This window comes from Danio rerio, chromosome 22 (assembly GCF_052040795.2).
Source record: "Danio rerio strain M-AB ecotype USA chromosome 22, GRCz13ab, whole genome shotgun sequence".
Lineage (NCBI taxonomy): Eukaryota > Metazoa > Chordata > Actinopteri > Cypriniformes > Danionidae > Danio > Danio rerio.
The window spans coordinates 17,247,385-17,260,000 of NC_141042.1; the positions used below are offsets into that span (position 1 = coordinate 17,247,385).

The following is a 12,616-nucleotide window of genomic DNA, read 5'->3' on the forward strand; positions in this document are numbered from 1 at the left end:
TATCAGTGTACAACGTAGTAAACGCTACCCCATTCACAAGTATGGAAATTTACTAGTAATTACAAAACCGGCTTTAAAATGGCAAAATGCACACACATTTGTGAATATTTTGCAAAGGAATTCAATATTATTGCAAGAAATGCAAAATTTCCTAGGGAGAACACCTTCAAAAGTATTTTTTCAACATCTGAAATTTGGTTCTAAAATTAACATCATTAATAGCTCAGTAAAATTATGCAAACACAAACCTTATCTGCAACGCTGCCTGGCACCACGGTTCTGACCACCATCCCTGTCGTCTTTCCACCGACAATCCCAAATCCCAGACCGGATCCATCATTCACCAGCTCGATCTCCTCCACGTGTCCCCACTGATCCTGCAAAAGACACACACGGGGGACCGTTTTCAATCCCTTGACTTGTCTTGTACATTTAGAGGTCAGCGAGCGTCAGCTATATTTTACTTTGAGCCACAAAACTGTCTACTTAAAGAATAAAGATCCATTCAATCACCTTTGATTGTCCAAATAGGGAGCGATTGACGACCCAAGACCCGTGACTACGGAGTGGTAATAGGCCAGGGAATGCTAATGAACAAGTTAACGGTGTGATCCTGCAGCGGCTGATCAATGTCCGGGTCAGGAAAGCCCACGAGAGTCTTTGTGATCTCACGTCAGCCACACTTTCTAATCGCCCAAGTCTCCTTGGGCTCATATAAATGACCCACAATCAGTACATTTCTGTTCTCTTATTACCTGGCCGTTATCTGCCGGGTGACTACCTCTGCAATTTTCTCACTATCTAATGAAACCCCTCCTCTGTCGTTCGCCTTGTCGCTCTTTCGAAACAAAGCTTTACACTAGTGCTCATCCCGCTGTGAGGAGAAAAGAACCATTTCGGAGATAAGAAGTCCCTTCCTGAGAGTGCAAAGAAACGCTTGAATCTTTTTTTTATTTCTTTTTTTAACAAGGCTTAGACTTGGGTCCAAATTCTACTCTATTTAGTTCAGTAAGGAGTAATTTTGAGGTAAGAAGAAAGAAAACAAAACTGATCCTATTTGCTTAAACATTTCTGGTCTTATTGTCAATGATGCACATTAGTAATGGGAAACAAAAAAAGTATCATTCATTAATATCAGATATTATGAAGCACTTTATATGATTTTAAATAAGTAAAAAAATTTTTTTTAATTTTTTTTAACACATTCATACACACACACACACACACACACACACACACACACACACACACACACACACACACACACACACACACACATATATATATATATATATATATATATATATATATATATATATATATATATAATTTATTTATTTGTTTAATTAAATAAATTAAGTAACAAAACAAAAACAACAAAAAAAAAGAAAAAGAACAATACGTATTTTTTATTTTAAAAAATCTTAATAAAAGCCAAACTAAAAAAAAACAAGTGGAAAAAAAATAATAAATAAAAAAGCACAACACAAAACCCAAAAACTAAATAAATAAATTAAATAATTAAAAAATTCAAAGAAAAAAAATGAAAGCAAAAAAAAGATTTCAAATAAAAATAAATAAATTGCAAATAATAAAAAAGAATAATAATAATTAAAAAAACAATGAAAAAAATTTGAAATAAGCATCATAAAATTACACTTTTTACAAAAACTAAGAATATTTCAGTTTTCACTACGATATAATAAATCTGTTCCTCAATTATATAATAATTAAAAAAAAAAAACTGTCTATTTATTCTTAAATAGGTTTCCCACTGCCAATCCAAACGCAAGACATACAGCAACATTTCTTTCCACAAACAGCCATATTTCCTTCAGGCCGCAGCTTACATAAACATCTATGCATTAGGCGGCTAATGAGAAAGCCATTGTGGGAGGCAGGAAACATCTCCGTTGGGGAAAAAGCTTGGATGTTATTCCTCCAGGAACGGGAATCCCAGAGCAGTGCATCACAGCTCTTGCCTACATGAGACTTTCTAAAAGGAACATAATTAGGATTCAAGATATTTTCAAGGTTTTTTGGAGGTCCGGGTCTATGGAGAGATAGGAGAGGGCAGGAAAAGTGAGGAAAAATATACCTCAGCTACATTTGAGGAACAGAGAAACGATCCCTCGGGGGCAGAGCAATTTTAAATAGATAAATATTTTCTCAGCTTTAAACGATAAGAGAATAGATTGAAATGGAAGGGAAGACGGGGGTCTGTTTGAATAGGGGGTTAGAAAGAGGACATAACACATGCTTGAGAAGTGACGTCTTCATTGCTAAGCTTTTAAGCTGACATATGATGATTGACATTAGTAATTCCCAAGTCTCCGACTGACAGGTATTTAAATGTAAGAGAGAAACAATGCGTTTGGAGTTTGTTTTGACTTGAGGCTCCCACTTTTTGTGATCTAATAGGGTGAATTTAATGAAAACATGTTCTGGTCACCAAAGAAAACGCAAAATTATAAAATCAGGACAATTCAGTAATCATATTAAGTCACAATTATCCCTATAATAGTAATAATAATAATAATAGTAGTAATAATAATACTACTAATAATAATAATAATAATAATAACAACAATTAATATTATTATTATAATAAATACATAAGAGTTATATATATTTAAGTAACTATATTGTAAGAATTTGTAAATGTTTATAAAATTATTATGAATAATAGGACTAACAATATATTTTTTTGTAATATGCTTAAATATTTTGATGATAGATAGAATGATAGGACAATAGAAAGAAGGATAGATAAAACGATAGATAGATCAACAGATAAAACGATAGACACAACAATAACATGACGGACGGACCGACGGACAGGTAGACATGCAGACAGACAGATAAACAATATAGAAAAATGGATAGAGAGAATGAGATGAACAAATAGAATGATAGATTGACAGATAGAACAATAGACAGAACGATAGATACAACCATTAGATGATAGATAGAATGATATAAAACAATCGATCGATAAATAGAATGAAAGATAAAATGATCGATAGAACATTAGATACTGTAGATAGAAGGATAGATAGAACAGATAACAATAGATTGACATATAGAACAATAGACAGAACAATAGATAGAATGATAAATAGAACAATAGATCAATATATGGAACGAAAGATTTAACGTTAGATAATACAGTAGGTGAGAGTTCAATGTGACTATTACCGCCGGTGCATATATTGCCGCCGTTTGAAATTGCTGCCGCTCTGTTTTTAGTGTATAACCGCAGTTTGTGAATGAGCCGCCAGGGGGCACAAAGGGATGGAATGCGAACGGACAGAAAAAGCCTATACAGCAGCTTTAAATATGCTACTGTGCTTGTAAATGAGATTAAACAATAAGTCAAAGCTTTATAATTCCTTCATTAATCATTTAAAATTTGTTAACACGCTTTATTGTAAACTTTTTAAGTGCAAAGAGGACTCGTTTTGGAAAATAGAATTGAAGTAATAAAAGACAACTAAAATGAAAAGTACAAACATTCAGTACAAATAAATAAATAAAGCAGTTTTTTAGCCTAAATATAGAGAGATGTTCAGTGTTTGCTATTTTGATAGGACTAAGACAAGACTTTTTCATTTATGTTATTATTTACCTTTTCGTTGTTGATTATATTTTACCATCTCATTTTATGTCTCAATTATTGTACATAATAATAAACGAATAATGAAAATAAATGAATAATGAAAATAGGCCTAAATAAATTATTTATTTAAAGACATTGCAGCGAAAAACTGAGAAACGGTCAGGCGCATGGTCTAAAGAGCTTAAGTTGAATGCTGCTTCGTTAAAAGCATAAAAATAAATTGACCTACCTCAAGCAGATCACTAAAAGTATAATAAAAATATTTTTGCCGCAGGACATAAATTAAGTCTCGTAGGTTTATTTTTAATAATTTAGTTTCAGTTCAGTTTATTGTTTCAAAAGGTCAATGTTCTCCTTTAAAGTATAACTGTTGTTTTGTTTTGTTTTTTTATTTAATGGCTCAGTAAGTTTTATATTTTAATTTCAATTTCAGTCACCTTGCATATGCGTGTGAAATATAATATTTTCCGCATAACCGCGGAAAAAGAAGAAAAAGCTGTCAGTTAGAGCTAATTTATCAAAATTAGCTATATTAAAATACAGCATGTATGTTAATACAGGCAGAGTGTGAACAAACTCAAGGTAAGGCTAAGATATGCGCTTGCCTTTTAATGCATTTAAAAAGATAGAATGTTAGATAGAACGATAGATAGAAAAAAACGATAGACAGAACGACAGATATTAGAAAGATAGATAAGAATGATAGAACAACAGATAAAATGATGGATGGATGGATGAATGGATGGATGGAAAGAACAACAGAAAGAGCAATAGATGGAAGGACAGATAGAAAGATAGAACGATATATAGAACGACAACTGAATAAAAATATAAACAATGAGGTAAATAAATAAACAAATAAATAAATTCACAACTCTAAATGCCAAATCAATTTAATATTAAAACAAGAATTAACAATTTAAACACATTTCAATTACTTTCATAATAATTTTACACAAAAAACATGCTTTGGTTCATTTGCAATATGACCTGAACATGTTTTTGAGATTCAGCAAAAAGGTGGAAAAAAGTAACAATAACAATCGCAAATGGCAAAGCTCCTTGTACCCTCCACTGCCTTCTGCCTATACTGTGTCAAGTCGTGTTTGTGATAAAATCGATTTTATTTTATAGAGCGCAACAAACAGACGCTTAATCCGACTTGTAAACAAGTTCAGCGCCACTGACGACTTTGTTGACATCTGGTGACAGAGAGTTTGGCAAAGTAACAGGCAGTCCAATGAAAACCACACGCTTGCTGCATTACACACAATGAAGAAAACCAAAGTCTGCTTTTAATATGCAGGACAAGGCCTCCAATTAAGGATATTAAACATTTCAAATCGAAAAAATAAGCACCGGCGAAGCAGAAATACACAACCTGGCTTACAACACAATCAAATCAGAGTCGTTTTTTTTCCAGCAAAATGAACCAGACGTGTGTGCATTTGCAGTTTGGTACTTAATTGAAGTGGACCAGGAGGAAGCGTTGTGTTTATTGTGGAAGGCTTAGGTTAATACAGTTCATCTACTGGCTGTTCCAGCCTCATTTTCTCCTTTATTTCTCTCAAGGATGGACCTGAGAATATTTATGCACTTCGTTCTTTGGTTTAGAGACTCTTGAGTTATAACAGGATGTTTTAAGGGCTTCATTTTCTTGAGGATCGCAGTATAATAATAGGAACAAGGCAAATAAATACGCTCTGAATCACTGTTTATAGGTTAAATCAAGGCACTTATGCAATTGGTTACAAGTGCTGTCAGTGGATTTAATAATCTGTGTACGTTAGTCAAAATTAAAACTTAAGCAATATAAACTGAGCTCGGCCTTAGGAAATATTGGCCTTATTAAATAGGTAAGACTAAACTCCAAATGCTGATCGAAGCCAAAAATGGCATATGCAGCTCATTAATGCTTACAAAAAGCACCTGAAATATAACCAAAAGAAATTCAATTAGAATGACTGCTAATGCAATAAGAAAGTTCCCAAGTAAAAGTAGTGATGCTACTAACTTAAAGGCACAGTTCACCAACAACAAAGATTTGCTGATAATTTACTCAAGAGGTTTTTTCGCTGAAACTTTGGTCTTGGTTATGCCTGTTTAGGCATTTTAAAATTGCAAAAGAGAACGCATGTTGTTGTGTGTGCGTTTATGTGCTGAGCCTCAGAGATGAGCAGAACGCATGCACGCACACACACACACGCACTATAGTCATCTTAAAGCTCCAGTCAGATCACACAGATTTGTCATGATTTCGGCATGATTTTCTTGATGTAGGGTGTCATGGGCATTTATAAACTTCAAATGGCCGTCGTGACAAGATTCAATTTCGCGACAAGCTAAATTATTATTTTATTTAACAAACCAACACAATCTCACGGCAATTCGTATTTTGAAACATATAAAGGACTTGTTTTAAAGCGCATCACCTCAAATGTTATTTGTTGTTCTTGTTTATAGAGAACTGACCAACAAAAGATACATCGAAATTATGATACAAATTATGCCAAACATTCATTCATTCATTCATTTATACATTTTCTTTTCGGCTTAGTCCCTTTATTAATTCGGGGTCGGGTAGGTGCAAACTCCACACAGAAACGCCAACTGACCCAGCCAAGGCTCGAACCAGCTACCTTCTTGCTGTGAGGCGACAGCACTAACTACTACGCCACTGCGTCGCCTTTTATGCCAAACAAAAGTTTAAAAAATAATATGTTGAGGAAAAATATACGAATTATATTTTTGTTTGAGTCCGTCCACTACTAAACTATATGGGTGAATGATTTGTTTTGCTCTGAGGAAAATAAGGATTAAATGAATGCTTCACTGTGATTGTGTCACAAACCTCAGTTATAGTTTTGCTCATTTTTTAATATGTCATTGTTTTAAAGATTATGTCTTGAGCATCTGATTTTTTCTTGCTGCTGCTTTTATTTGCTTTCATTTTTTCGTCTCACTCATGGCAAGAGTTTAATAAGAAACCTTGGCAGGAAAATATACATTTAGATTTCAAAGAAAATATCTTAAAGGGTTGGTCCAGAGTGTATTCAAGGCTTGGTTGAGCTTCAGTGGTTTGCTTCACTTGTGAAAAATCACATTATTTTTCCTTATATTTTACTTTAATGATATGCTGTAATGCTGCGTTCACACCAGATGTGGAAGAAGCGTCAAGTGCAAGTTATCTACATGTAAAGTCAATGCAAAGACGTGCTCGAGGTCAAAAATCTGAACTTCAGTGGACATTTGCGCTGCGTAAACAAATCAGGAGCTTGCTCTTGTGTGGTGCGATTATGACGTAGCACCTGTTGGTTACCTGAGGAGAAAATTCTCCTGCCTACACCATCAACAGTTCATCAAACTGGGCTCGGCTCAGTCAGAAGCACTGCTGGATGCTTGGGAAATAATGCTCATTGCAGATGTCACGGGATGACTGATTGCGAAGGAACGTTTAGTCTGGCACATTTGTTACCCGCAACAAGTCAAGATTTTATCAAGAAAAAAAAAATAAAATAAAAAAATTTAATGGCATAGTCGAACATTGACTTTCAGAATTGATAATAACAAAATTATGCAATCTGACCATGGCCTGAATGGTCAAACACATGCAAAAATGCACAGCACTTAGTGATTACTCACATTAACCCCCATTTGTTATGCAGACATAACTGAACATAAACAGTTAAGAATGAAACGGCAGGTGAACGTGAAAACATAAATAAAACTAAATTGAATTACTATTACTAACTCTTTGGTCAAAGACGATTGCATTTAAATATTTTATATAAATAAAAGATTATTTAATTTACTGACAATACTACAATTAAAAAAACAATGCTCACATTCAATCCTTTTGCTTAATAAAACCACAGAAGATACTCTTAATGTGTCGGTAGCAATTGATGTGAAAAACTTTGACAACTTGATGGAATGATGCTTACACAACAAACTTTTGACTGGCATCAAACAAGTGCAAAAACCATATTCAATTAAAAAAAAAATTGTACAAGCTTTCTTTTCAAAGTAACTTCCACAATCGTTGGAAAGCTTTCAGGGATGCTAAAGCCCTACTTATATACTGTTAAAACGGGCTTAAGAGAGGCATACCGTCGTAATTGGTGCAGATGCAGAGAGTCGTGGTTTGAGCGCGGTGTCTCTGGCCACCACCAGCTCCACTCTGTCTTTCTGCTGCTGCAGGAGAGCAATAGCCTGCTGCTGCGTCACGCTCTGATCCAGAGGAATCCCGTTAATCGCCAGAATTTGATCATTCTCCAGCAGCCTCCCATCCCTGCAGATATGAGGGATGATCACAGTTTAACCCAACAGTTGAAGACACTTTACAACACTTTACAACTTTAGCTTTTAATGATTTGCTGGTTTAATTATGCTGATTGTCATTTTTACTGCTTGCATTTTTATGATGTGCTTGTAATCTGCTGTAAGGTGTCCTTGAGTGCTTTGAAAGGCGCCTAAAAATAAAAGGTATTATTATTATAATCTAATAAATGAATTTTTAATTATCCACAAATTAAATATGATTATTGCTGCCGTTTTATTCATTATAATTTTTCTAAATTGTATTTTTCATGTAATATTTATTTACTAAATATTAACATTACTACATCATCATCATCATCATCATCTATATTATCCATTATTATTAATTTCTATGATTTAGGGCTGCACGATATTGGAAAAAATGTGAAATTGTGATATTTTGTTATTCTGCGTTATATATAGCAATATTAATACAATCATCAGATGACTTAAATATGTCTATTTGTAAAAACAAATTATCATTTCAGATGGATTGGGATGACTCTATTGACCTTATTCCTCACGTATGAGCAGGCGCAGCGATTGGAATCTTTTTGGCTCAAGACTTTCGGTCGCATTCCCTTCCACTGATTATTGTACATTAAAAATGGCTCGTTGTGTAGCTTAATGTTGTAAAAAAGAAGTTTGACTGTTTTCAGCCTTTTATTTTTTCTACACTAAAAAAATGATGTCTGCAAAATTTGTTGCACACAATTTAGGTGTGTTGAATTTAAAGAAACAAATCAAATTTAGAAATGTTCAACCTAAATTGTTTGTGTTAATTCAGCCCAAAAAGTGTTTACAACCATTTAACTTAAAACATTTAGTAAATCCAAGGAATCATCTTTGAATAATTTTTTTCAGCGTAGTCATTTCTCTTATAGGCAGCTGAATCGGAAGTACTTAAACAAGCACACTTCTGCATTGCAGAATAACGTCAATAAGGGAGTGCAACAGCATAAAATATAATAAACAATCTACGAGCATAGATAAATACAAGAAAGAAAGACACAGGTGTTTTATTGTATTTTATTGTGAAATTTATTAGGCCTGAATGCTTTTTAAATCCTCATAGAGCCTCAAAAACACAAATGATCAATTATAATCAAGACCAAACATTGCATATCTTGCGATGTGACTATAGTGACCTTGTGATATTGATGCTGAAATTATATATTGTGCAGCCCTACTAGGATTCATAAATACAAATTGAATTTAAAAGATTTATAAGTACATCAACATTATTATTATTATTTTTTAGCATTCAATTTCTTTAGAAAAATTATGTTCTTTATTATTTAACTTAATCAAACAATGAAATCTCCATCTACTGTATTATTCTTATTTTGAATATGCGATTGATTTACTTTCTTGTCTAAAAAAACCTATTCAATTATACCAATAAAATACATCAACACTCCACTTATAAGTAATCAAATAAATGATTATCTTCAAATTATCATTACAAGTTTGATTATTTAGTACAAAATCAAATTAGGTAAAAGATCTTTTTATAATCCCCTATATTCTACTTATTTCATCTATAACACTTAAAGTTTTGAAGTAATTATGTCCAGACTCTTAACTGCTTATCATTAGAATATACAATTAAAATACTAAATATTATGTCTAGCACACAGGACAGACGTGTAAACAAAGCAGTGATTTCTAACCTGTCTGCGACGCTCCCTGGTTGCACCTGTCGGACAAAGACACCATGACCTCCAACCCCCTCTGGTCTCAGACCCACCACACTGAAGCCCAGGCCTCCAGACAGCGGCTTCTGCAGGCTGATGAGCTCCGTCTTGCGGCCCTGTCAGAAACAAAACACAGACAATATCATACTCATGAGAATACAACATCTATTCAAACTAGTGTAGTCAAATATTTAGATTCTGATACATAGCGATACTGAAATCAATCAACAATACAAAATTGCTATTCCACAACCATCTTTTAAAGACATTATATGACTTTAAACACAAGTCGGTTTCATCTCAAGTAAACAGTTGAGAAAGAAATTTCCTAAAGTGACAACTGACTGAAATATATGATGTTATATAAATACTCTTAGTTAATGGTTTATTAAAAGCAAGAATTTAGCCTTAAATGTTGCGTATGTTTTATCAAAATATCACAGATCAAAACAAAGAACAAATATTTTTTCATTATATATATATATATTAAAGTTCATAGTTAAGTTTCATTATATATATTAAAGTTAAATATCAATGACAACAGAACATGGGTTGCTCTACAAATATATTTTTTATTATTTTTATCTTATATGCTAAAAAGGCAATAACGGTCCAACATTCCTTACCATTATCACAAATAATACATAAAAAGGCATCAGTATAATGTAAATTAATTCAAATATTCTTTTCCAGTTATCAAAGAAATAATTGTTTTACTTAATTTTAGTTTTGTAACTATTAACTTGTTTTGAATAAAAAATTGGAATATACATTCACATCAGTATAAATGACAGAAAAACATGTTCTTTAAATGTATTTTTAAAACACCTGGGTCTCCACTTTTGCCATGGTTTTTTTGGTTTTAACAAACTTATCCCTCAAGTTTTTCCCAAACTATTCTACAAAAACTGTATTCCTTTCCCACTGCTGTTGGAATTTCTAGCCAAGAAATATTGGTCATCATGTCATCCCTAGGATTACGCATTGACATATCATAAAGATGTGTGTACAGTTTACCTGTTGCAAACAAAATGGGCCCTATTATACACCCGGCGAAACAAGGGTATTCTATGAAGTGTTGCTATTTTTAGAGTAGCGCAAAACTGATTTTCCCGTTTTCCTCCACGTTGTTTAAATAGCAAATCAATTTGCGCCACTTTGTGGACTCATGGGTGTTTCAGTCTAGATAAGAGGTGTGTTAAGGTGCATTGTTGGCGTGTTGCTATTTTGAGGAACTAAAATGAGAGCAGGTCTAATGTCCCGAACTGAAAAAACTGGATATTAGAACTGGATGTCAGAAGCACCGAAGAAGAACGATTGAAATGAATGATGTAGGCTAATGGATATCTGTGCGCAAAACACGTTTCCTTATCCAGGAAAGAGAGTGAAAGTGAAGAATAAGGAGGCTCAGTCTCGCGCTGCAGATGGTCTGTTTAACACTTCTTGCTGATGAAGCACTCAGTTTTTCCACTTAAAGTCTGTCATGTAAATAACAAATGCGCTATGGCGTGATGCAACTGACTCTTAAAGGGGATAAGAGATGGGACTCTGATTGGTTTACTCTCAAAACACACCCATAACTCATTAAGAGAATAGGCTCAACCCTGTTAGACCATGCGCCGTGGCGCAAAGCAGATTTTTCTGTCCATAAAATAGCGAAAGTAGATTCTGACACACCTTAAAGGGTCACGAAACACCAAAACACATTTTTTGAACTGTTGACAGTCCTATATGTGTCCCACACTGCTAAAAATACTATTAAGACACCTATATTTCACTAAAAAGTGTAAATTGGTTGTTTTTGCGTTATTTCAAGCAAATTCGTACTTCCGGTTTGAAACGAATTTTTGAAGCTGCGTCACGGTCATGACATAATAGCGTGTATTCCAGCGTGCAGACTGGACGTCTGTGCCAGAGTGAGTCTTATTACGTCTTACAGTGTGATGCATTAATGCATGAGTAAGGCTTGGTTCAAACCAATCAGCGCGCTCTATTGTGCAACTTCATTAATATTCATTACTATCACCGTGTTTTCAGGACAGAGACGCCACGTTGTGTTGGCTAAACAAGCGTGAAGTGTTGCTTTTATAGTTTGCTGCAGTTAAGTTTCGTTTTCATTTTCTCTCTGTGAGAGCTCAGACTCACGTGTGGATTAACAGTGTACGCGACGCACGACAACAATAACTTACGTGTCTAAGGAGGAACATTGTTTACTTGAGAGCTGTTCTCATCGGCAAACGCTGAGATCTGGAATCGCTTGTAGTATTCTCTCCATAAAGACGCGGCTCTAGTTGCTGGTGATTGTCCTGTCTCTACAGATTTGGTAAGTGAGCGACCAGTGCTCTTTGTTTATTCAGTTTGTTCGTATCTAACAAACTATTGCACAGAGTGTAAACACGTTAGCACCACAACCAAACTTTAACCTCGTGTAGGGTTTTTACCGCATTTAGTGACCGGAATAACACACGCGGCTTTCTGACACTACCTGTCGTGTGCATCTAAGTTTCTGGGAAATGCAGAGTTTTTTTTTCTCTCATTCGCCGTGCGGTATGAAACATTGCATGAAAAATACACGCTTAGAGCAGCTCCTTGAATCAAATATCTCGTGTGTCGCGAGGGGCATGAATGAATTCCCTAAATGAAAGAGCCAAACTGCAGTTAAAGTCCACCATTTAATAATTTGGCAAATAATTCGACTACAGATGTCCATGTAGGTTAAACAGCATCACTTTCTCATGTGTGTGTGTGTGTGTGTGTATTTTGACTCTGAAACTCCCGCGTGCCCAAATAGACACTCCCACACCATCCCACTTTTCTTCCTCCGACACTCCCCCCTAAACAGAGCTGGACACGCCCACTTTTCTGTCTTTTTCCAAAGTAGAGGTGTGAAAACACACTGCTGAAACGAGGGGGTTTCATGGCCCTTTAAAGCTTTTGCACCCTGAACTTTGCGCCTAGATCGTTAAAATAGAGCCAAATG

At 34.5% G+C, this 12,616-nt stretch overlaps 1 protein-coding gene across 35 annotated transcripts in view; it reads right to left on the reverse strand.

The window, feature by feature from the left end:
* The window catches only part of patj (PATJ crumbs cell polarity complex component), a 177,843-nt gene that overhangs the window by 152,686 nt on the left and 12,541 nt on the right, over positions 1 to 12,616 (reverse strand). For all 35 annotated transcript variants that reach the window (XM_087302469.1, XM_087302455.1, XM_087302462.1 and 32 more), the window contains 3 exon segments: positions 9,613 to 9,752; positions 7,730 to 7,910; positions 249 to 377 (listed from right to left, as the gene is read on the reverse strand). In XM_087302469.1, coding sequence (XP_087158595.1) covers positions 249 to 377; positions 7,730 to 7,910; positions 9,613 to 9,752 — 450 coding nt within the window.